Genomic DNA, 27,100 nt, shown 5'->3' with positions numbered 1-27,100 from the left:
ACTTATTTTCTAGTGCTAGGCCCTTCTGTTTTCCTTCACACATACTATTCCACTTTTCTAAGGATTCCCAAGTACCGGTAACTCTGAAAGAAGAGTGTTATGACCAAGACTGATTTTTAAAACCAAAGTACAAACGACCCTGCAAGTAACATTTTTTCCCTCACATTCAAAGTGCATTAGACTATCTCCCTGGCTTTCTATGAGCCATTCTAACAGTTTAAGTGCATGTCCCAGAACCCTAACGCTGGCACTAGATCAAATTAACCTGCTAGCACTGAGAGATCTACTGCACTAAATCCTGAACAATGACTGCATGTTACCAATTAACTGCAACACTGCTTTCATCCAGTCTCCACATATGTGATTCCTCAATCCTGGAAGTACATTTCACTTGGGCATGTACCAGTATCAGCAACCCCAGGCCCACACAACCACAGCCAGGCAGCCCCAGTACCCACCTGGGTTCAGTATCACTCTCCTGGACCACCCTCTTTCCTCTTTGCCTCCACTAGGTCCTACTTACATCCCTTCCCTAAATCAATTAGGAACATAACAAAATAGTTTTCTAGTTAATTCTATATAGAGAGCAAATTAATAGTTTTTGTAAAGAAAACACTGAAAATATCACAAGATGTAAGTATACCTGTTAGACAGAAATCCAGGCACCTCTGATTTCATTGATTTAACTTATTTATCAGAACTTACCCATTTCTCTGAGTAGCAAAATTGTCACAGAAAATGGTCTAAGTCCTGAACAACTATGTAAGCCTGAGGTGTGATGGAAAGCATTATGGAAAAGTACAGCTATGACCTGCCTGATCTGAAGTTACTTCTTAGGCCCAGATCAGACCTCACTGCCTATCTTCCTCCACTCCCAAGCCCCGGACACAGCTGCTTCCTCCTCCTGGGGCTGCTGCCTCCACCCACTCTCCTGCTTGGAGAGCTCCTCCTTCTATTCCCACTGCCAAGTGGGAGGCAAGCCCTTAAGTACCCCTTCCTCACTGCCCCCAAGGACACTGGCCATGGATGGCCTTTTACCATCTAAAGGGCTCTACTACCAACCATTTAAAGACCACAAGGTGTAAAACCTTGGGAGAAGTTACAGAGCTTTTACAGCATTATTACAATTGTGGTCCTTGGCGATGTGGTTCTATTCTCTCCCAGCTATCAACTAGCTTAACAAACCTCCTCCTTCCTTAGATGTAATTAATCTAAGCAGATGATTCTAGACTGTCAAAATTTTGGAGCCAGTACAATTATTTTTTAAGAAAAGGGAAAAAAGAAAAAGGGAAAAAATAACTGACATATGGTTAAATACTTTTTCTAGTAAAGGACAATAAAAACAAGCAAAAACCATCTGCCATGCCAGTACCACAAAAAGGTTTTTATTATACACGCACAAAAAAAATCCATCACTTAAACTATAATGAATTTACCTTTAAAAAAATCTCATTATATTGTTCTTTTTTTCTTATTTTGCTATGGAGAAATGAAAACACATCACATCAAGGGAACAGTGGTACTTGGGAATGGTGATTTTAGTTGGTCCACATTCAGTCAAGGTGAGAAGACAAAATTAGCTCTTTACCTCAACTATACAGTTTTCAAAATAGTCAATCCACAGCAATCCCTCCTTCCATAATACATGGAGTAAACATTATGCCCAGAAAAGAAGAAAGCTGGAGCTTGAAGCTGAGATCCTCTCTGGCTACAGCTCCATGTTAGTGATGGCTTAGACACTGAAGGCAAGAAAGGCCCTCTTTCTTATTCCCTCAGCATCCCTTCTGGATGTGTGAAAAGAAGAACTATTAGTTCAATACCACCAAGAAATGACGAATTGGGTCAAAATGCTGATTTAAAAATCTTTATTATGTAGTTTAAACTGTTCCAAAAACCCAAACTATATCTGGACTTACTTGGCCTTAATAAAGAACAGCTGGGCAATAGGCGTCATTCTTTAAAACTAGGCCAAAAAGGTGACAGAAAGCCTTAAATTGTGCACATCCACCAAAATTTGTTTCTAAAAGCTAAAGCTACTTAAGACTAAAATTTATAAAGCTAAAACCTTCTATTTTCCACAGTAAATAGGTAAACAGCAGCTCAAACGCCTTTCTTTTGAGAAAACCCCTTAGCAAACTCTTCCATGGTGCCTAAACCTTTAACAGAACTTAATCCAAATATAAATGTGGGTCATTTCTTCCCTCTGCAATGCAGCAGGATATTATGAAAGTCATTACTTGAAAGCAGGGGGGAAAATCCAAGCAATAGATTTACATGGGAAATTACAATGTTGTATTATAAACTTTTAACAAACAAAACCATGTACTTACGATGTTCCCTGCTGAGAATTAGGGTGGGTTTTTGAAGCTGTGTCATATTGTTCTGTGGGGGGAGGGCAAAATGGTTAGAGCAACACAATGACTTATATTCATGAGATTTTTAGTTACAAATCCCCCTTTTTGCTGTTTTCCCCCACCTTTTCATGTGGACACTTAGTATATTTACATTGTGTTAGCCAGAGTGCTAAACACTGCACTTGGTATAATCTCACCATTCTTTATGTTATTTCTAGAGAGAAGACTTGCTAAGAATTCAAAACCCTTAACAGAGCAAAAACACCCTGAAAAGCACGGCTTGCAGCAGGCCCCACCAATGATTTGCAAGCACTCCTTTCACAGCCTCTATCCTTGGCCACTCATGCTCTCCCTCCCACCTGTCCCTCCATTATTCAACTACCCCCACAATTTATATATTCAACAGCTATTTATAGTCTGCCTAGTAGACAGGATGTTCAAGGCATTGGACCTTGTCCTCAATGAGCTTACAGTTGACTGTGGGACATCAAACAGGGACACAACTACCCAAAACCCAAGGCGATGTGAGATTCAGTACACAAATCAATCATAAATTAACAGTCCCCGGTATCTAGAGAATGGTCCCTTTGTTGGTAATGATTAAAGAAGGCAAATTAAAAAGGGAACAAAATGAACTGTGTCACAAAAAATGAGTGAAATTTCGACAGAATGACTTCTGGCAGGAGGGTAAGGAAGATCTTCAGGCAGATGAGACAATGTGAACAAGGTACTGAATGAGAGGAGTTCAAGTGGCCCAGATGTGGAGAGGGTAAAGCTGGGGTGCAGAATCTATGGTGAACGGCATGGAAACACAGGTGGAAGTCAGATTTTGGAGGGCTCTCAATGCTGGAATGGGAAGTCATGACTTTATTTGTTGGACAATGAGACACCACCAAAGGTCTGCACAGGGGCTCGATACAGCAATTTCTCAGGAAGATTATCCTGGAGGTGTAGCCTGGTATAAATTAGAAGGGAGCAGGAAACGCTAAGTGTGGGGACAACAACCAGTTAAGAGGCTACTGATTTTGCCTAAGCATGAGCTAACGGGGACCTGAAACAGAACTCGGAGTGGAATGGAAATATGGATGCCTTTTAGGCAAGGGTGAGTGATATCTTTCATAAATGTCATGTGGAGACCCCTGAATATCTGTAATTAATCACTTTATCCTCATGGTGGCAGCAGCTCTTACATGATAGCATAAAATTGCTTCCCCTTCTGGCTAGAAAGCTAGGGCCAGGGCGACAAATTAGGGGGTTAAAATCACCCCTCTGACCATGTACAGGGACCCCTACACAGTCCTCTTGTCTGAGCTCTGAGCACTACGTTGCCCAGGACTCTGGTCATCCTCAGGCAGCCAGCTTTTGTACATGTAGATATCATTCTCTAACTCCACAGGACTCCAAAGTATGATCACTCTTCAAGATGTTTAAATTCTCTTGTTGGGCATACTTTGAGAAATATGTGTCAAGCTCTACCTTTCTGAAAACTATATTCACATAAATTCCACTCTTCATGCAACATACAACTAGACCCCTTTCAGGTCCAATCAGGGCCCAGAAGGGCCACATTCTCACAAAGGTAAACAGGGTTCCACAGAACACCAACAGACTAAGCGGCAGCAGCATGTAAGACCCCAGGGTAAGCATCTGGCGAGCCAAGGTCTACAGGAGACCTGCCAGTGTCTGAAAATTTCTCGTCAGAGCAACAAGGAACCAACCCACACTACTCCACAGGCTGACAGGACCACCCACCCATACCTGAACAAGAAAATACTTACCAGTCCATTTTCAACTATATTTGCTAAAAGAGGAAATCAGTTTAAAGGATGGAAAGGTCTTTCTAAACCAGGAGTTAGCTGTGAAGCTGTGAGTAACCCAGTGGAAGGGACAGAAGCTGCGTGCTGGCACCCTTGCAGGTGGAGGGAAAGGAGCACAGAGCAGTCCTGTGCCCACCCAGCTGGTGGCCCGCTCCTCCCTGGGCCACTCCACCCATTATCCATTTTTGGACAGAGATTTCCCAATCTTCCTAGCAGCCACCAATTTCTGTTCAGTTTACCTTGCTACTACTTGTACAACACTGTGGCAAGACGGTCAGGCTTATTTCTCCACCTTTGGGGAAAATTTAGTTAAGAGTTCTTTGTAAGATCTTATTTAGTATCTCCAGGGCAGGGGGCAGCAAACTTTTTCTGTAATAATTAGACATATATATGTACTTTTCCCAATTATAATACATATGTAAAGTGCTGTGATATTGTGATTTATAAGAAATATCTATTTGGTCATTCAGATAAATATATTTCTCATATTTATTTTTAGTCCTCATCCACAGTTCCTGTCTCACAGCTCCAGAAATCCTCCAGATAAGTATTTTAGACTTTGCATACTATACCCTGTAGCTTAAGAATAAATAAATGGGTATGGCTGTGTCCCAATAAAACCTTCTTTACAAAAACTAGCTGCAAAAAAGTTGGGCTCTCGGGTTGTAGTTTGCCCACCCCTGCTCTAGAGGAAGGATGCTCTGTCCCTGTTTTTCATTGTGTTACTCTCCTCACATCCAACTTACATGATATAATAATGAAGGGGGAAATGTTAAGTGAGGGAAAGAATGAGGTAGGGAGATATGAAGGAAGAGTCACCTCCCTGGAATATATCTCTGAGCTCCCTCTCCCAACATGCACACAACACACAATTTACTTTGGTCTCCCCATCATTTGAAGACTAAAACTACATAACTTGGGAACTTACCACATAGTATTAATGAACTAAATGATTACAGACACCCTAACCAATTTTGTAAGGCATGAAATACCTTACATGTAGTTGGGATACAAAGAGTTTACCAGGGTTACTGATAAAGAGAAAAGCTGGATTCGGTTACCTTTCTTCTGTTTCCCTCTGGATTTTCAAGTATTTACAATCCAGAAAGGGGTTAAAAAATGAATTATATGGTGGATACATATAGAGTGACTAAAGAAGCAATGTGCTGTATCCTTTATAAAAATTTATCACTTTTTATTAAAAAAAAATATAAGAATCAGACAAAATACTGCACCTATTCTTATACAGGGGTTGGCAAAAGTAGGTTTACAGTTGTTTGTATGTAAAACTACATGCAGGTTATGATTATTACAATAGCTTTATTAACTCAGAATAGTATCACTTCCCAACTTTAAACCTACTTTTGCTCACCCTTGTATACAATTCCTAGATTGTAATGCTCTGAGAGTCTCATTCAAGATACTGATCATGTTTCAGGTAATACCAAATTATATTTGTTAAGGATTTTACTAAGACAGCTTCATGAAGTATTTGTAACAAATTAAAATTCCACTTACGGAACAGCTTTATGTTTGCCATCCCTTCCTAGTCTTTCCACACAGGAAGCCCTTATCTGTGCTGAGGCATTTTTCATTAATTATTTTCTTAATATTAAAAGAGTCAAAATCATGCTTTGTTCTTCAGTACAATAATCAGTTACATACATTTACTTACTTTGGTTTTGGGTTGCAGAACTGATGTGCTGAGATTCCTAGAAAGGACAATAAAAATCTCCAGTTATTAAGGCTTATAAATCAAATGTTGTATCATAACTAAATCCATTAAACACTGATAAATATAATTTTTACATAAAGTAGATTTTATTGCTTTCCTTTTTTCTTAAAGTCTATTTTTCCTTTGGTGTTGAGCAAAGATTTTTTTAAACAAAGCATATATAATGTTTTACCTTAAAACCAGTAATATAATAAATCATCTTTAAAAAAACTATCATTAGAAAATATGTAAACTAATGTGGCAAATACTGGTTTGGGTAGACATAGCCTTTTTTTTTAATATATTTTTTAACAAGGTTACTTTAATTTCTTTTATTTTTATTTTATTTTATTTATCTGTTTTTAGAGAGAGGGGAAAGGATAAAGAGAGAGAGAGAAACATCAATGTGCAGTTGCCTCTCACGTGCCCCCAACTGGGGACCTGGCGTGCAGCCTAGTCATGTGCCCTGACTGGGAGTCGAACCAGCGACACCTGGTTTGCAAGCCGACACTCAATCCACTGAGCCACAACATAACCTTTGGAACAACAATTATCATGGAAAGGAATAGCTGTAAGATATTAACAATGGGCATGCATACCAAGGCAGACAGAATACAGACCTAAAGATGATACTACTATATTCTGAAAGCTATTTAAAGTATGACCCCTTCCCCTCAAAAGAAAAATGGTAATGTTTTCGTTTTTAATACACCGCTCACAAATACTGCAACAGAAACATATAAGTTAGCTACTGATTTGCTTGTTATTAAAGCCAGCATAAGTGTAGCTGATTATGTTAGACTTTAAGAAAAGAGGTGTGAGTAGTGTAAGATGTATGTATGCACGTATGTATACATGCATGTCTAAATTCTAACCTAGGAATCAGACAGCCTGTCTCACTTAATTTTCCTGTACCTCTGTTTCCCCATTTCTCGGTAATGACCCTCAACTGAAAAAGTTTATTAGAAAATCCTGAATGCTTTCATAAGCTAGGAAACCCTACACAAATATAAGATATTCTTACTGACATAACTTGGAGAATCAAGTGTCTGAAAGCATTATGAAGCACTTCAGAAACCAAATTAATTGTGATTTTAACCCAATCGCGAAAGATTTCAACAAGTAATAAATGACTAATCTGGCTCATAGCAATCCGCAGACTTTTCACTGTGGGTGCAGTGCCTGTTGCAGTTGTAACAAATTACCTTTGTGGGAAAAGGGAATTTGGAGGGCTCAGCGGTACTAGGGGTATGTATTGCTGTCAAAGGAGGAGGCCATGAATGGGTCATTTCCTGAAAAGAGATTTGGAAAGGGAAGAAAAAGTCAGTTATAAAAAGAACATTTATTTCTATTTAACTTTTTAAACAATGTAGAATGCACTGATAGTAAATGAAAAGTGAAACCTTTAAAGTTATTTCATTTACTTTTTTAAAAACTCCTATTTAAAAGGCCATGTTCAAAAGCTGAAGATCTCCAAAATCTGTTTGAAAAAGAAAAACATGAGTACAGAACAGGAATGGCTTTAAACACTCTGAATATTATAAAGCGTAAAAACGTGATAGGTATTACCAGAGCTTATATAACTGTGAAAACTGAGTCTCTGCTCAATGCTTTCTTTCTCGCTCAGCTTCTTTATTGCATTTCCTGGAATTATTTAAGTTCAAAGGAAGAAGAACTTTCCTGTTTGACTTAAGCAAACAAGTAATACAGGTCACTTGTTCCTCTTGGAAGAGATTTAATGAATTTGACCCTTCCTTGATACACACTATTAGTACATAAGACCTGTTTGGAGGAGAGAGCCTTAAAAAATTACCTTCCCTTTCCATTAACAGAAGTTTAATTTCTATTCACTCTTCAGAGGCAAGGTTTCTAAATCTTACAAATTAATACATTTATCTTGACATAAATTCTTTTTTTCTAACCACATTCATGAATTGTATTTTACTTTGGTTAAAAGAAAACTATTGGAAAACACATGCGCTTTGTAAAGAGCTGAACAGTGTTGGAGATCATTAACTCCAACCCTTCTGTTCTACAGGTGAGAAAATAGAAAGGAAATGACTGGACTGCGTACCTCAGGAAGCCAGTGGCTAAGAGCACAGAGTATAGGTCTGTTGCCTTCCCAGTCGAAGAGAAAAAAAAATACATTCCCACATGCATAGAGCAAGAGCAGAGCGGACTTTTTTTAAACACAATCCAATATGGAGTCACTGTCAACCATGACAGTTATGCCAAGAGCTATGTCAAGACTGAGGTAATGAGGTGTACGAGGAGGCCCAAAACCACAAGTCTGGACACAGATAAGGGCTCCATCTGGACACTGAGGTGAGCGGGACCTCCACCTGTTGTGGGCTATAAGAACTCAGAGCTTCGAACACCTGATGCTCAAGCTTAGCTGTACCACAGGTCACCATCAGAGCCCTGCCGGACTTCCACTCCATCGATGTGTGCTGCCACTGCAGCTGCCTGGCTAGAGGCAGACGATCGCCTCTCCACCTGCAGACACCACCAATGACTGGGACTTTGCTCTGGACACTTGTTCTGCTCACTTCTACCTGCGTGTGACTCTATTGGCTAATTGGGGAAATCTCCCCTAATAAACTTGGCATTGTGGAAAGACACAAACAGGTGTGACTCCTTTTGGATATGCTCCCTTGCTCGTGACACTACATGTGTCAGATCTGCCTGGCAAACTGGCTTAAAGACCAACAGGCAACTCTCTACCAGCCATCTGATGACCCTAGTTCAGGCTGCATTACTTCCTTTGTATAACACATCGTGTATTTTAACACTTCATTTTCTTCAAAATGGGGACCAACCTTTCTATGACGAAAATGCCACTGATCCTTGCAGCAACTGGACACGGAGCTCTTCTAGCAGGTTATTTCCAATCCCAATCTCAGTCGCATCTTCCCTGGCCTGTCCCCACAGCCACTCTCTAGGTTGCTACAGCCCCACGACTGACGTAAACGGCCTGGCACAGTAACAAGCAAATTGATGCTGGGCTTTTTTGAGTAATTTGTATTAATGGCAAAGTGTCCCTTTAATGGTGAAAGTGTCCCTTTGTCCAGCCATTGGTTTCGTTCAGTAAAAAGGAGAAGTTCTGTACTAAAATGTAAGCATCCTGAGCCAAAGACCCGGACTGGAATCCTAAGTCTGACCCTCACCAGACACGTTAGCCTGAGTTGTCCCAGGTCTCTGCACCTCAGTTCGCAATAACAGGTAGACTAAGACCACTTATTTTTTCAAGTGTTAAGGGTAATTCCCATAAAATGCTTGGATACATGGTGCATATAAAGCACTGAAAAAATTAAAAGCATTACAATTTTTAATTAAAAGTCTAATTTTAAAGAACTTCAATACCACACCAAAAAGAGCTCCTTACTATTTTCTTTCTCACTATACTTTAAGCTATTGGACCATGATAATGTTACAATGTAAAAACATAGTAATTAACTGAGAAGCTGTTTGAAAGGACCACCCTTAAGTTTTCCAAGAATTTCCTTAGAATTTAAAATTCCAATTTCTTTAGAACTCCAATCTATGACTTTTGGTCACCAATTATTACCAGAAAACATCCATTGCACTCTCAATGCCTAAGGGCAGCCAGCCCTGCCTATTGAATCAGGCAGTTGGAATGTGCATCAGCTCTTTCAGGTCCTGAGCGGTTTGCTGGTAGTATGAAAGAACGGACGTGCTTCCCTAAATGCCTAGCTTAGGAGGGGGAGTTAGGCCTTAAGAGAACTGGGACCATAAGGAGAGGAAGCTGCCCAGAATCGCAAGGCCATGAATTTGCTCCCAACCTTAACAATGACTTACCACATCAGTGGTGGTAAAATACTTGGCACTGCCTCAGTCCTGGCCTGGGTGACATAGCTGCTATCTCCATTCCACATACCACCTTGCTCATTTTGCTCTAAACACAATCTAGTTCTCGCTGTTCTATAACACACCAACCTGTTCCCATCTCAAGATTTCTGTGCTCTTTCCTCTGCTTAGTCATCTGTTCATTTGCTTGCTATATGACTCATACCACTTATCAATATCTGGCATTTTATTATATATTCATCTTCCCCACTATGACCTCCACGAGAGCAAGGGCTCTCATATGGCTTCCCCAGTGCCTAGGAAAGTATTCGAAGCTTAATGGGTATTTGTGGAGGAAATGAATGAATGAACAAACACACACTAGCCTTACTGCTCATTGTACCAATGTCACTGGAATGTTGCACTAAGGTAACATCTACAAGTTCTGCATTATTCCTCCAAGAGGCTATACCACCATAAGGAAAAACCTGAGCTATTTTCATTCACCCATTCAGAGCACACTGCCCTGTCTGAACTCTTGTGCATGAACAATTCCTGGTTTCTAGCCATGTCTGTCTGCTATCTTCTTAGTCCATCAGCCTGTAGAAGTTATAGACTACCATTTCCCCTTCATTAAAACACTTCCATCCTTAATATTTCCCCTAGAGAACCAAACAATATCTTCCATGATTGATTTTTCTCTTTTAGAACTCTGTTTACTGCCTCTACTGCCATCAGAAAGGTTTGTGTTAGGATTCCTGGCAATCTTCATAAATTACTGGTACACGGTAAGAACAGGAACCATGAGGAAGAGGAAAGTATCTGGATCAACATCAGAGAGTGAGAGCTGGAATAGACCCTGGAGGTCATCTACTAGCCCAGGGCCTTCATTTCAGTGATGAGGAAACTGAGGCCCAGGAAGAACACATAACTTGAGGCCACAAAAAGAGGAGAAGAGAAGGAAACAGAGTCTAAGTGGACAGCACATGCTTCTACTTGGTCTCTCTATTTGTAATATAGTTGCTTATATTAACGATTTAGTTTCAAGCATTTCCAGGTAAGTAAGAATTTATTAATATGATGTTGGGTAAGAGGAGAGAGAGAAGGGATGAGTTTATTAAATTAAAAATGCTTGTCTAAGCTCTAATACCATCATCCTAGATAAAGGATTTGATAGTCATATATTAACATACATCAAAACCTAAGAGAAGCGTTTGACATATGCAGAGACAAGTAATATATACTGTTGCATTTATTTTGGAAATAATTATAAAACAAATCACACACAACTCCAGAAAAAAATGCTATGGCCATATTTTATAACTAAGTCATTTGTTGTTTTGATGACTCACCATACCAAAGAATTTCAGAAATACCAGAGGGAGACAGCATCAACCAAACTCAATCAAGATAACTTGTTTATTATTAATCATACTTGCTGGTTGACAAAAATTTCTCAATTTTTAGCAGGACAAAGTATGCTCCCTTAGAGGTATTTCTTTCTCAGAAAATCTTAATTACAAAAGTATGGTACAAAAGTTTGTAAAACAAAAATATTTTCCAAATATCTGGTTAGACACTAACTACTTTTATAAAAATCTAAGTGACAAGATAATCAATACACTTAATTACTAGTTTTGGCTCCATCTCACTTCATACTTTACAATTAAAAATTAAAGAAAAAACTGGGTAAGCATGTATTTTGAGGAAAGAGTGAGCAGTAGAGATACAAATTAATAGGTACACGTGTCAGATATATTTCTCTCCTACTTACAAGAAAATGAGAAAACTTATAGTAAAAGACAAAGCAAGAGCATCATTAAAACTGAATGGAAGGAAATTAAAAGCTATAACTGAGCATTAATTTTATCTCTAGCTTTCCTAGAAATTAAAGCCGAAATGGGAAACATAACAGTTTATACAATCCTTTTCTGATAAAAAGAAAGCATACTGGTTCATGAGGGGAATTTTCCCCTCTTGGAACTAAATTCTAAAAGGAAGTTGTCATCCTTGTGAAAGAAAACATGAACAAATGGATAATGGATTCAATGATGTATTTCTAAAAGCAACACAAATGTTCATGGCACAACCAATAAACAAGAGCAAAAACAATAAGCCTTCCTTATACGTCTAAAGATGTCCAGTTACTTTCTGTTTTTCTTTTTACCACTTTAAGAACTCAGTCTTGGCCCTGGCCGGATAGCTCTGCTGGTTAGAGCATCGTCCCGATACATCAAGGTTGTGGCTTTGATTCCCCGGTCAGGGCACATGAGAATCAACCAATGAATGCATAAGTAAGTGAAACAATCAATCAATCAATCAATCAATCAGTCACTCAATATCTCTCTCTCTCATATGAGAATCAACCAATGAAGGCATAAGTGGAACAATCAATCAATCTCTCTCTCTCTCTCTCACACACACACATTAATAAATAAAAAGTAAAAAACAAAAGTTTTAAATAATAAACTTATGGTATCACTGAAGATATGGCTGTACATGTGAGATGCAATATACAAACCACCATGAGGTGTATGTAAATCAAGCACTCTAGCAGCCGGTGCTTCCCTTACTGTATCACTGCAGGCAGCTTCCCCTCTAGGAAGTGGGCAACTCCCCCACGTGTTTACGGACAACCAACAAAACTTGAGAGACAGGTCTTAAAACTCTGGTCCAAATGTCTTGCAGTTTGAAGACTTCATTTTTATTAATAAAATCTGTCCGAGAGTTCCATAACGTTTTTAGACTCCTTTTGTTACTGCTCTGGTTAATTTTCCATTTGAAGGTGTTTGGGGTGGGGTGGGGGCTATATAAAAGTTTGGAATCGCAACTTTTCACTAAAGTCAAAGTACATAGATATACTCCTGCCTACTTAAATATTTCTTCAAGTGAGAAACAGTAACAATAAACTCACCTTCAGAATCTCTTCAACACAATGGACTTCATTGGAATAGGTCTGCTGAAAGTGAAAAGAAAAAAAAATTAGCACACAAACAAAAAAAAATCACAGTATTATTAGATGCTGGTATTAATACAGCAATCCTCCCGTAAGTAGAATCACCTTGGGACCCACCTGTACTTGCTAAATATTAGGAACGTTACATCCTGGGTGAAATAAGACAGAAGAGATTAACCTGACTTAATTATGGGGGAACGGGTTTTGCTAGATAAAATGACAGACAAATTATGACCCGCAGGTCAAAATTTTCCAATGGAAAATGCGTACAATAAGAATATTATTCCCCTGAAATCTAGGGGAATAACAAAGAAAGCAAAAGTGGAGGCAGGAAGAGATAAAACAGAACCAGTGCCACAGTTCACTACTTCACAGCAACATCTGTCCAGTGAGCCAAGTTCTATGAACACAAAGATGGTGATGATCTGAATGCCTTAGTATAAGCCCACAGTAAGGAGGCCAATGTCCAATTAAGGATAAACTTTTTGGTAATATTTTAACCTGCCAAAAATTCACTTTAAAGCTAAATGTCTCTAGCTGCACTTCAGGTCAGCGTTTGGATATTTTATATGCATATTATATACACATATACATACAAATATGTACACACACACACATACAGACACACGTAGTATTTCCCCAGAAAAGATCCTAAGGAAAGAGATTACCTAGTGTTTTGGAGAAAGGATCCAATATTTATAGCTCTTCCTTATCCCCAGCTAAACACACAATGGTTGCTACTGCTAATACCACCCCAGAGACAGTGTCTAGGAAATGTCATTTTACAGTCTTTATATTTTTAATAAAGTGCAAAGAAAAGTTAAATCTTAAAAAAAAAAAAATAACCAAAACTTTTCCTTAACTAGAGACATGAAACAAAACCCATGACTTCATGGTTTTCAAAGGAACAATAACTTCTGATGTGTGTCAATTCATGAGCCAAGCGCCCTGGGCAAGTTCTATACAACACTCACCCTCCTGTTGCTGCGACTACTCTGCAGAAGTGCTGGTCTTCCCAGTAAGTTTGGTGCAATATCTGACTCACAGCTAGAGCAGATGGAAAAGGGTTCTTTTTCCTGGCTCTTGTTTCTAATTTGAGTGTAATTTAATATAGCATTGACTGTTAATGCCTGAATTAGTTTATTAATCTGTTTCTCTCCTTTTAGTTTATTCTTATAGAAAGAAAGAAAAAGAAAATATACAACATGCACACTGTCCTGGAAGTGACTTTAATGGACATGTCAAAATTCAAATGCGATTTGATCTGCCCGAGTCCATTTTTAAAGCACATAAATTTCATGGAACAAGTTTTATTGAAATGTTTACAGTTGGTTATTTCTGAGGTAGGACCTGGAAGTTAGGAGGTATAATCCAAGAATCATGGATATCTTTGTTTACCTGCTGGTGCCACCTGACCTGCATTCTGGCATCATGCATGTCAACTGGATGTGCTTACCCACTTTTTGTTTTCAAAACCATTAACAGAGGCCTAAAAACTGAACCAAACATTAGTATGCAAACATTTTAGCAGGAATGTCATGCTGTTTTGTCATTTCTGCTAAAAACGACATTAGCAGAAATGAATGTTGTTTGACCTGAGGATAAAATATAATTATATTCTATGGTCTCAATTTCTCATATGCGTCTTCGGGAAAAATAATTAAGTTGAGGGTAAATCAATAGAACAGAGCATATGGCTGTATTGACTCTGGTCAAACAGTCCCCTCATCCTATCTGTTGCTGGAGTGAGAAGTGAAATCCAATTAAGCTACCTGGCAATCAATGAAAACGTGAAGCATGTTGGAATGAGGGCAAAAGAGATTTGCCCACTGCTTCCAACAGAGTGAGATCAAAGGCTACAATTTCAGGACACTAAGAGACTTTCTAATCTTCATAATTATTCAAGCAGTCAACACTTAGCCAAGATGTTTCATGTCACTAAAAGATTCGTTTTTTTTTCTAAATTTTTATTACATGAGGCTGGCAGCTTTTGGGGGGATGGGTAGAGGGATCAAGCAGAAAAGAAAAAGAGCTCATGCACACAGACAACAGTGTAGTGATTGCGGGGGAGGGGGTAGGCGCAGGTGGAAGAAGGCATAAGGGGGATAAATGGTCATGACAAAAAGTATAATACAAAATAAACTATTAACAAAATAATAAATTTTTATTACATAAGACAAACCAGAACTGAAGACATTTTTCTATAGCTTATTGTTTATTAGTGAGTAAGCTTACTGTTTATCAGGGTAAGATACATGTTGCTAAACAGTCACCATATGATCTATTAAAAATTCTAAATAAGTTCTTAGATTCAAGCAATAATTGGTTAATTTACTGTGAACTTCCCTTTGAGGTCCTTTATATAAGTGGGAATATTTCAAAGGAGTATAGGGATGCAATTCCAAATACCTGAGAATATATCATATTTAAAGATCTCTAAGCAGCACTGTTTATAATGGCAAATAACTGGAAATGATCAATGACCTTTAATAGCAGTCCAGCTAAAAAACAAAGTACACCCAGCAGCATGGTATGCAGACTTAATAATATAAATATATGTTCTTGCATGGAGAAATACTAAGATATGTACGTATTTAAGTTTTTCTTCAGAAATTTCACACAGATAAATTTCAAAAATAGTAAAAGGAATTCCCACAAACCCTTCAAATTGCCCAAACGATGGCGTTCTGCAACATTTTAGTATTCCCCCACCCACACGTCTACACCAACTGTTTGAAAGTTAGAGGAGTTAAGAGTTAATGCCCCTTTACATCTGAAGACTTCTGCGTGCACCAAGATACATTTAAAACTGCACCTAAAAGAGGGAAGGTAAGGACATAGTCTGTATAGTAGCGCCCACTTTGCATCCCATCTACCCGAGACTCATAGCTCCACTTTTCCCTCAAATCAGAGACTGAAACTAGAGTATAGCTATTTCAGATGTGTCTGCAGAGAAAGATCTGGAAGAAGAGGCTGCCTTGTTTAATAAAGTGCAACTTGGCTCCTCCAAGTCTGCCACTGTAAGGAGATTTTCCAAAAAGGGAGGGGCAGTTCAACAAACCATAGTGGCCTTATCCCTTGCCTAAAATCCACTGTCCCACTGGTTCTCCAGCAGAGCACTGCCACTCCTGCTCAGGCACTCCCTTTCACTCTGAGGCCAAACAGGAAGTAACCAGCCTCCCTAAGTACAGCTGAGTTAAGGCTGAAGATCTTCAGTAAGACATTGTCAAAGAATCGTCGTCGGCAGCCGTCCGTCTCGAGAGACGATGGTGTAGCTTCTTAAGAGTCTATCTGCACCGCCGAGAATGGCTGTGCAGTCCGACTCGGGAGTGACACGGCATCTGTCTCCTCCCGTGTTGAATCGACATCTTGCGATGACGCTGAAGCTACAGAGCCTGGGCAGGGTAATATGGAGGGTCTGCTGTTGCCCATGCAGCAGACCCCCCTCTCTTCGCAGCTGAAGGGTCCAAGGGAAAGACGGAGTCGATACAGCTTGGGTTCAGGTGCGCCGCAGGAGTTGCCGTTGTTGACTACAACGTCAAACCGCCTTAGGGACTCCGGCTCCGGATTTTCTGTCGGGGTTTACTCCCTTAGCCTTTCCCCTGAAGAGGTATGCCGCAAGGCAGCGGAGGTTTTTTGGAATCAGAGTTTTCCTTCTCTGATGTACCCTGACTGGAAGATCGAACCAGCGACACTTAGCTCGCAGGCCGACGCTCAATCCACTGAGCTAAACCAGCCAGGGCAGAGTCAAAGAATAAGAGAGGATAAAAAGCAACAACAAAATACTAGTTCCCTGTTCCACTGGGTAAAGTACCACAGTTATGCAGCAGCAGAAAAAAAAAAAGGACTCCTACCATTTGCGACAACATGGATGGAACTAGGGAGAATTATGCTTAGTGAAACAAGCCAGGTAACAAAAGAAAAATGCCACATGATATCACCTAACACAGGAAGCTAATGAACAACACAAACAAACGAGCAAAACGGAACCAGAGGCATGTAAACAAGTAACAGACTAAAAGTTACCAGGGGGGAGGGGAGAAAGTAGAGAAGTAGGGGAAGGGTTTAGTAAAGGAACTAGTATAAATATCCCATGGACACGGAGAACAGGGTGGAGATTGACTGTGGGAGAAGGGTGGGCTGGGTGGGTAGGCAGCAATGGGGGAAAAGGTGGGACAACAGTAATAGAAAAATAATAAATAAATCAAAAATTAAAACAAACAAACAAACAAAAACTAGTTGCCTGAATCAAGAAGCTCTAGTTCACAGGGCACTTACAACTACAAATCTCAATGTTGTCTGCCCCCTTCAATATCGAGGTGCCTAGAGGACACAGTACTCCCCTCCTGGTGTCCTGTATGTAGACAGGCCACATATCAAAGACCCCACTTCCTCAATGGGGTATGGCCTTAAACGAAAACCATAATTCTATTTTTTTTTAATGACAGCAGATATTGGGTTGGCAAAAAAATTCATTTAGGTTTTTTTTTCCATACAATGGCTCTAGTAGTGCTTAGTTGTCTTTAACTTCATTCCAAACAATTTTCTTAGATTGTATTGTGGCAGCTGTCACATCAATGTGCATTTTAAAAAAGCTTATCAAAATTGGTAAATTTTTGTGCACCTATTTTAATATTAAAGATGGAAGAAGATCAACAATATTTTCAGTGTGTTACACTTTCTTATTCCAAGAAAGGTAAAAACACAACTGAAACACACACAAAAAAAGATTTGTGCAGTATATGGAGAAGGTGCTGTGACGATCAAACATGTCAAAAGTGGTTTGTGAAGTTTCCTGACACTATTGACATTTTAACCAAATAATTCTTTGCTGTGGGGCTGTGTCCTATGCATTGGAAGATATTTAGCAGCAACCCCGGCCTCTACCCCATTAGAACCCAATAGTGGGAGATAGCCGACGTACTCAATATATCCAAATCAATACAGTTACTGGTGAAAATGAAAAATGTGTTTTTTTATTTTACAGAAAAAATCATACGGACTTTTTTGCCAACCCAATACTTACTGAATACATATTATACTTGATAGTGCATTAAACTCTTTACTTACTATTATTTCCTCCATTTGATATCATCCATTGTAAGATTCACTATCATTAGCTTGGCAGGGGGAGAAAGGTACTGAGATATATCCCTTAGTATAGAAACTTCAGAACAGAAAAGGCAGCAATGCTGGCCTTGGTCTGATTTCTCACTCTTCTTGGAATGACATTGTGTAATCTTAAGGAAATGCACTGATACCAAAATAAAATTTGTTAGTATATGTCTTCTAAGCATGACACAGTTTGTTTTAATAAGCTAAAAAGAGTTGGAGAAATGAAATATACCTTCCCATTGAGACCGGGAGGCTCTTGCAAGACTGTGTTTTAAGTCTCTCAAGTTTCAACAGAGCAGCACTTTTATAACAATGCAATTCTCAAAAAGGCTTAGTTATCACCAAACAGGAACTGCAGGGAGCACAAAGGCAGCATGCCGAGGAAGGAAGCCAAAGATCTTGGATTCTAGTTCTGGCTGCAATCCTGGATAAAATTCAAATTATTTGGGACTAATCCTCATGGTGATGAAGGCACAGCATTTCCAATCTGAATCACTTCAGAGGGTTGGCATGAAGGTCAAAAGTAAAACCTGAATATTCCCTCATTCCCTCCCTCCTGCATGTGCTCCTACAGCTGTATGTACTTTCCTGTCAAAACACTGCATGTTTTATTTCTGTTGCTTCCAGATCACAAGTTTTGTAATAGCAGGGAACGGTGCTGCCTTGTTGAATCACCTATCACATGCTGCTTGATGGTATGTGTTCAGTCTCAGAACTCAGGATACCGCATTAAGTTTCCAATTCCAATATTTATTTTTTTCAAAGATTTTATTTTTATATTTTTGGAGAGAGGGGAAGGGAGGGAGAAAGAGAGGGAGAGAAACATGAATGTGTGGTTGCCTGTCATGTGTCCCCAACTCGGGGCCTGGCCCACAACCCAGGCATGTGCCCTGACTGGGAACCGAACCGGCAACCCTTTGGTTCACAGGCCAGTGCTCAATCCACTGAGCCACACCAGCCAGGGCTCCAATTCCAATTTTTAGAGGTTTGAAGACTTACTAAACACTGTTGCTTGCTTGAATTATAAGTCAACATCTTAATTAACAAACTACATGGAAATAAGCATACTAAGGACAAAAAGAAAATTTCTTTTGCATTGTTTTCTCCTTGAAAATATTAAAATACTCTTAGAAACTATTTTTGCATATCAGATTGGCAAAACAAAAAACAAAGGACTGACAATACTGTATCTAGGAGGAAGATGTAGGGAAAGCAGGCTGTGGTAGGTGGGAGGGTCGAGCGGCCCAACCTCTGCAAAGAGCAATTTGGCAAAAGGTAGATTCTAGTTTCTCATACTCTGACCCAGAAATATGACTTCTAACACTAACTCCTACATGTACAAAAAGACATACGTACAAGTTACTCACTGCAGTCTAGTTTGAAAATAGAAAATTCTGGAAACAATCTAACCGGCTGAGAGAACTGTGGCACATGCAGCTTACACAGACGTTAACTACACAGCTGTGACAAAGAGGGGGCTCTTCGCACAGTGATTTGCGTTATCTCTAAGACAGTAAGCAGGAGGGGGAGAAAACAAAATGCAGTATGTGCCCGTACTTCTGTGCATGAAAAGGTAACAGCGAGAAAAGAACATGTCTGTAGGATTACTTACTATGCATAAAATACCACTGGGAATAATACTAGAAACCATTTCTAAAAGGTTGAACTAGGTGGCTGGGGGATAGCGTAGGAGGAAGATCTTCACTGTATATCTTTTTACCTTTTAAATTCTGAATTATAAAATATATTATCTATTCATAAACAAAAATTAGGTTGAGATTTAAAAATAGGGATAAAAATGTTCTCAAAATACACTTAAATGTCTTCTGCCACATCTGCTTTATTTTCTATGGCAATTTTCTTCTCCCCAAGACACACGGATTTGAGTATGTCCCCAGCTTCCTCCTCAGTGCTCTGGGCTTGCCCCAACTCACACTTAGCATGCTTTGTTCACAGATTTACAGTCGACCACCCCTAATGGATGGTGAGGTGCTCTTGGGGGAAACCAATGCTATCAATACATGGTCCAGTATTTGCTGGCTAATTCACTCTTGTTTCCCAAACTAGACTATATAGTCCTTGAAAGAGTGGGTGATTTTCTTTTTTTTGGCGGGCGGGAGTTCTCTTTTGATCAGTAATACAAGTACTGAGCAGACACATTTGAAACACACAAAGCCTCACAGAGTTGTTCTGAGGAAATAGGACAATACACGGTAAAGCTAATGCCATACAAATAAATTCAAGCATTTATCATTAAGATGCCATAATCAGTATTGCTAAAAAACAGACTAGAGGAGGAAACCAGAAGGCCTGCCTCAACATGTTTTGACATAAAATTAACTTTATTCTGTGAACACACTGTAAATTACCTAAATAGCTAGGCCTATTCCAAGGACACAGTCATACTGCCTGGGGGTGCCTGCTTTAACTGCAAAAAGTATTATAAAGGTGCCAGCAGTATTTCTTCAGAACTATCATGCCCTTTGGGCAACTCTACAAAGTATCCACAACCAGAATTTTAGGATAAGAAGTTTTAAAATCCCTGGACAGATTTACAGGTATACTCATAGTACATATTTCTCTTTTTAAGATTTTTTAGCCTTATTTATTTTAATCACCCAAGGACATTTTTTCTTGATTTTAGAAAGAGGGGGAAGGGAGGGAGAGAGAGAGAGAGAGAGAGAGAGAGAGAGAGAGAGAGAGAGAGAGACACACACACACACACACACACACACACACACACACACACACACACAATCGACTGCCTCTCATAGGCTCCCCAGCCAAAGACTGAACCTGCAACCTAGGTGTTTGCCTTGACCAGGAATTGAACCCGTGACCTTTCTGTGTATGGGATGATGCTCCAACTGAGCCTCACCAGCCAATGTAAGTACACATTTTTTTTTTTAAAGAAAGCTATAGGTTGTTAATATGGAAGGAGGAATAATGAGTTAGAAAACAGAAAATTAGATACTCTTAACAGTTTTCTTAAAGAATAATAAACAATATTATTATATAAATTGCAAACCATCTTTGTTAAATTATCCCTTTAAAAAAATAAACACCCTCCATCTCTTCCCAAATATTTTCAAATTATGGAAAGGTTTGGTATCGTTTTTTAAAAGGTGGTAAAACTCCTAATATGCAGCAAAGAATTAGTCACATGGACCCTGGAAGCCTCTTTTAAACATCAAACTGTCTGTGAGATGTGAAGGCTAACACAATTAGTGTTATGCTAATTGCAGAAATCTCTATAGTTCTCCAAATAAATTTTTCAAGAAGAGGAGAAAAGGAATTGGTAAAGGATAAGATGATTTAAAAAATGATAAGCAATCTATAGGTCACTTACAGTTATCATTCAACAAAAATGTATTGTGAAAAGACCAAGCAATTCTACTCATAGAGAAGCATCTAGAAAAAAGCAGTGTGGAAGCAGGCATGTCACAAACACAGGCTGCCCTTTTCTGGAAGTCTTCCTTCATCTGACTGTCCAGTCACCTTCAAATCTGAATGGCAGGCCATGGTGTTCTAGCCTGTCTTCTCCACACTGGCCTCCTGCGGGTGAGGGCTGGAGCTGATTCATCTGTTATTTCCCAGGGCCTTAGCATAATTCTGGATTAATACAGAAATGCAAGTAATATTTGTGAAATAAATCAACCTGATATTGTCATCTTGTGGCACCTCCAAAAAAATTCAGAAACATAAGCTTGCCATAAAGTATAGAGTAAGTGAATTCTGAACATTTTTCTGTATTTTGGAAGCAATGTGTTCGCTCATGATTTTCAAAACGTGTGCCACAAGAATTTTTGAAACATGCAATACCTGACCTCTTTTCCTTTAGATTGTCAAATTAAAAAAATGACAACAGCCAATACAATAGCCGTCCAGTATGACTGAATCAAAATTAAACCTTTTTGGGGGTCAGACTGGCAAAAAAACTTAATATTTTGGTGTGCTGCAGAATTTTAGTAATTACTTTATGTCTGCCATGAGATGAGAAAGGTTGAAAATCACTGATCTAAGCTGTATAAGACATCGTAGCTTTGATAAAAGATCAAAGGAGACCCCACGTAGCCCACTGTGGGCAGAGCAACCATGAATAATTTAGTAAGACTTGCTAAAAAGCACTGCTTTAAAAAAAGGGGGGGCGGGGGCACCACAAAAAACAAATCTAGACACTGGTCCCTTTCCAGTGATGATAAACTGACACGTTCTTTCAAATGGCCCAACTATATGATTTATCTCCCCTTCTACAACCAATTCTTATTAAAACAACCTCCTTTTGGGGGGCGGGGGGTTAAATTTTATTTCTGAGTGGGTGCATTAATTTCAAAAGCATGCGTGTCCTTTCAATTAAAATAGTTCGCCACAAAGAAGGTATTAAACTGTAGTTTGACAGTTTTTGTCACCGTGCTCACTTCATCCCTGTCTAGTTTCTTTCCCTCCCTCCCTCCTTCTCTCTCTCTTTCTCCTTCTTTCCCCTCTCATACAGACTCACCCCAACACACAAATGTTCTCTCAAAAATCATATTAACTGATGGTTCTTAGTCTAAAATAACACTATTAAATTATTGTGTCAACCATGACCAGATTTATAGATACATAAACCTGTATTACTGCTCCTTCTTTGAGCACATGAGTCTATTAAGTTCAAGGGCAAACAATGTTCAGGAACCATGTATAATCTGATATTCCATAGGGTGCCTGGCCACTTTTTTTCAGAGCTGGCCAAAGGTAAGACTACAGAGTCACAAGGAAAAAATAACTTTCCATCAGTTTCTGGATGAGGTTGAAAGAAACCTAAGTCATATGAATAAGATAAGCCATTTCATCCATGTTTGTCTGAAAAAAAAAACGAAGATTTTTATCCTTGGTTTATTTCAGCAGTAATCCCAACAGTCTCCTCTGGGCGAGGTGTTGGTTATCTGTCTCCTGACTTCAGTGATTTTCAAAAACAAAAAACGGAACCCAGGGGGAAAAAAGAAGAAAAGAAAATTACTGAAGCAGTAGGCTAGAGGGATCTATACTCTGAGGAAACAATCTAAGCTTGAGACTATGCTGGGGATTACTGATACTATAATAAACACAGAGGAGAGAAAACAAATAGAGATGGTCTTGCCCTTACGTCTTAATTCTCAATGAGTAAATTTCTTTTCTTTTTGGCCTTAATGTTGGATAACAAGCAACCAGGTTACTTGCCAGGGTCCATAAAAGGGCAGAGGAGGACCCTGTGAAAAGTACAACTCAATTTAATATTATAATGTTACGAATGGTTATAAATATTTTATTTAATACTATCATCAAAGAGAACCTAATTTAAAAGACTAGTTTGCTTTTCTATAATCTATTGAAAACCAGATTCAGTCATTCTTTTTAGGAAAAAATAAAATAAAAAAGTTTACTGATCCCACTGAATCTCTGGTAGACTTAATAATCTTGTCTTTGTCCTGCATTATCTTTGTATGTAAGTTTGATCTGAAAGTATAGACCAATTACATCAGGCTTTCAGGAAAACTCATCTGATAAATCGATTGACTGAACTGAAGAAAAGTGAAAATATATTTAATAACAAAGTTTTGAACAAATACTTAGTCTCTTAATAAGCACCAGTATTTTTTATAAATATAAGGGGTGGGGTAAACATATATTAAAAATTATTCTTGAATTTTTTAAAGTAGGTATTAAAACGTATCAAGGAAATATTTTTCTTTGCTGGTAAAATAAATGCTATCTAATATCTGCTGAATTTAAAGCTTATGTGAGCATTCATAGCATTTAGGACCAAACTTCAAAAAGTTACAGTATAGGCTAGCAGGTTAATATCCATTTTGAAGACATGAAGCAGTCAGTAGCTCTCCATGCTTTCTCCCTCTCAATATACTTCTCTCACTTCTGGCCCTTCCAGTCCCCTCACACTGACATACACGTGTAATGAAGAATATTTAAAAGTACCCTTCTGACTATTCCAGCGCCCTGGCCCGGGCCCCCAGCTTTCTGAGAGCTTTAAGGCATACCGTAACTCAATCACATTTGTCATAACTCCCAAATGTTCTTGCATCGACTGTAGCTCCTGCTTTCTGCCTTTCCTTCTAAACTCTTCTAGAATATAGAATCTAGGTGCCAAAGGAAAGATAATATGAAAAAGTGGGGGTCATTGTAATAGTATTGAAAGCAACTCCCCTTGAAAAGTGCCTTTAAAAGATGGGAGGGTCAAACTAGCAGCCATAAATTATATCTCAGTTGTACATTAATCCAACTGTGGCTCTCCCGACTATTCCATACACCTGGCACACGGCCCACTGGGATAATGCTCCTGGAGCCTACTTCACTTTCTGACACCACCATCATCACATTGCCAGTTTGGGGGATGGGAAGACTGAGGGGGAGGGGCATGTGCCATTTTTAAAAAAAGATCTTTCTTTCAACTTGAAGTTCTCTAATTGACTGACAGCCAAATCCTCTGTAAAAATAAGCAGTATTACGTATATCACCACAATAATGCTGTCTACCTGAAAAGTTTTAGATTGGCTCCTGAGTAGGTAAGTCTTATCTGTTTTGGTCTGTTTTCACTTAAAACTTTTAAAGAGGAATCTCAATGTCAAAAAGTTGTTTCTTTAATAAAATTCCATCAAAAGATTTTTGAAGGACAAAAAATCAGTTTCTTCTGGACTTAACTGGAACACTGGCTTAAAAAATATATTACTTGTGAGGGACTTAAGTCACTAGAAAACTCTACTGCTTCCTAAATCTGGAGATAAGAGGTTCTCCAAGGCATTTTATGACATACTTCCTATTAAAAAAGAAGCCAAAAGGTATAACCTGAATTCAACTCAATCAGGAAGAGTTTGCAATATAATAACTTGAGGGTTTCCTTTTTCTCTCATTATCTCTGCCCATATTCTCAGCTTTCTTATGGCTGACAGAAGATTCACTACTGCTTAACCTTAAAGTAAGCATATTTTATCTCCTGAGGCAAAAATGGAAACACTGTCATCTTCTCCAACTAGACTTTCATTACATAAATTTACAGCCCACACAGATACAGACTATGTGACCACAAACTATGCTGAATAAATGAATGAGACCCATAAAGCTACAAGAACATTAAAAGTTATCCGCTACACCTGCTTGTACTAAGGTATGATTATGTTGAAATATTCCCAGACCAGTAGAAATCAATACTACCATATTTGGGTAAAAGTTGCACAATCTTTTAAATTTGACTTAAATTCCATTTTTCTGCTGATAAAAAAACAAAGCAATAACAGCTGAGGGGAGGAAGAGAAGGGAAGGGTGAAGGAGGATGCTGGGGCAGAGAGGGGTGGAGGGGTGCACATGTGTATACACACACAAATTTAAGCTTTTAAACTGCTGCTATCTTCACTTTATACCTTTACTTTAGGAAGACAACAGAAACCATCAACATATATATGCCAGGTTATCCAGAAGCTCAAGACCAGAGCTTGAAAGATGCACCAAAAAATTTGAGTGGTAAGGAACTGCTTATTTTAAAATGTTCTTAATCTCCTTATAACACATTTTCCATTTACTCTTACTCCATTGTTTCATTAAAAAGAGAGAGAGGAACAGGGAGGTGAGAAAGGAAAATCCAGAATCCAAACCAAGAACCATGCAAATCTCAAGAGGTATTTCAAGTCTCTAGTGGCAGCTGAAAGGGGAAAGAAAACCACCCTACACCACCTGTCTGCTACCTATCAAGTGTATACCAAGGGAGGGGACATGGGAGGGGCTGAATACCTGTGGCTGGAAAGCTTATTTACCTTGTTTATAAGGTCAGGCATACAGCAGCACTGAACTACACAGGTTATTTTGATCCTTCTTTGATGTTAGCCCCTAACAGGAGGCAAAAGAGAGAAAAAAGGAGGGGAGAGAGAGAAAGGAAAAGAAGGGGAAAAGGGGGGGGGGGGTCTTCGGATGCTTTTCTCCTGCCTCCTCTTCCCCACCTGAGCTTCAGGCTTGCACTTCCTCGTACTCACTGTGGGGCAGCTGTGCACTGCGGGGCACTTACCTTTGTGAACATGTCTTACTGCCTTCCTACATGGCAAACAAGCTTTCCTGTCCTCAGACATCCCTCTGGCAGTCCTAATCGTGCCACTAGGTCACTGTCTTTCGTGCTGCCAGCTGCAATGGCGGCCCGGACAGGAAAGAACTTTTAATCTCTTCCCTAGTACCGAGCCATTAGAAGCTACAAGTGCTCCCAGGCACAACTCCCCTGGCTCTGCTCCTAAAAATGCTCTCACAAGTACACCGTTGCTTAGCAATACTTGCCTTCCCCCTGTATATTTGAAATTGGCAACATCTGTCCCTTTGGCAGTTTTGACTTGTGCAAAGCACCATGCTCACAGTTTAAAAGTATACAGCTTTATGAGATGGGTAATCCTCCACTCTTTCCATTTCCCTGAAAAACCCCTAAATGGTTTAATCTTTGCTTACACAGGTCGATATAAAAATCTACAGGATTTAAAGCAGCTGATAGTACATAAGCAAACTATGTCAGCCACCAGTGGGAATCCTATTAAACCCCACCTAGTAAGTAGTGTCTGCACAATTACACCTGAAAATGTGTCTGAACTAAAAATCCCATTTAGTTTATAATTTTCTATATAACTAATTCCATCACCAGGTATTATGTGTATATACATATTAGTAGGACAAGATATAAAGGCAATTTATTCATGAAGTAGATAAGAGAATTTTCATGCTTTCATTATCCCAACCTCATAAATACACGCACGCATGTATAGATCAATGACAAAGAAACCTAAAAAAAGTTCATTTAAAGTAACTGCAACATTATGAATTTTAAAACAAATGGCCTTAAGTTTTTCTAAGTTTTTTTCAAATTTATCCCTCAACAGTATTTTACCGAGGTTACTCACTAGCACTAAAGTAGTTTATAATACTGTAATTTTATGCATAAGAAAAAACCTAATATAAAAAAATAAAACTTTTTATGGATAATATATATGTTCTCCATATAATTACTTTTTATCTAGCACATCAATGGGAAATAAAAATCAGAGTGATAAAAAGTGTTAATAGTCAACTATTGAACAACACTTGGTGCATTCAAACCTTACTATGTAGATATTTTAGTTCTTTTTAGCCAAACCAATTTTGGCATATTAGAAACACATGTTTTCAAAGACATTCTACGGGAACTGAGTTCCAGCTAAAAAGGAAAGGTTGACCTGTTGCTTTCATTTAGTCTCTACCTAGGGCTTACAGAAGCAGGAAAGACTGGGCAATACTTACGGCCACTAAAAATACACTCAAAAGGTCCTTGACTCTGGATTTCACAACAGCCCTGAAAGTC

The 27,100-nt window shown here is 38.9% G+C and overlaps 1 protein-coding gene across 2 annotated transcripts in view; it reads right to left on the bottom strand.

Annotated features, from left to right (window-relative positions):
- AFF1 (ALF transcription elongation factor 1) overlaps positions 1-27,100 on the bottom strand; it is a 127,823-nt gene that overhangs the window by 40,634 nt on the left and 60,089 nt on the right. For both annotated transcript variants that reach the window (XM_090266267.1, XM_090266266.1), the window contains exons 4-7: positions 12,607-12,651; positions 7,091-7,177; positions 5,847-5,883; positions 2,331-2,382 (exon numbers count right to left, since the gene is read on the bottom strand). In XM_090266267.1, coding sequence (XP_090122393.1) covers positions 2,331-2,382; positions 5,847-5,883; positions 7,091-7,177; positions 12,607-12,651 — 221 coding nt within the window. The remainder of the gene's footprint in view (positions 1-2,330; positions 2,383-5,846; positions 5,884-7,090; positions 7,178-12,606; positions 12,652-27,100) is intronic.

The sequence above is a fragment of the Furipterus horrens genome, unplaced genomic scaffold (genome assembly GCF_987537825.1).
Source record: "Furipterus horrens unplaced genomic scaffold, mFurHor1.1.pri manual_scaffold_2, whole genome shotgun sequence".
NCBI classification, from domain to species: domain Eukaryota; kingdom Metazoa; phylum Chordata; class Mammalia; order Chiroptera; family Furipteridae; genus Furipterus; species Furipterus horrens.
This window is presented reverse-complemented; position numbering and strand designations above follow the sequence as displayed.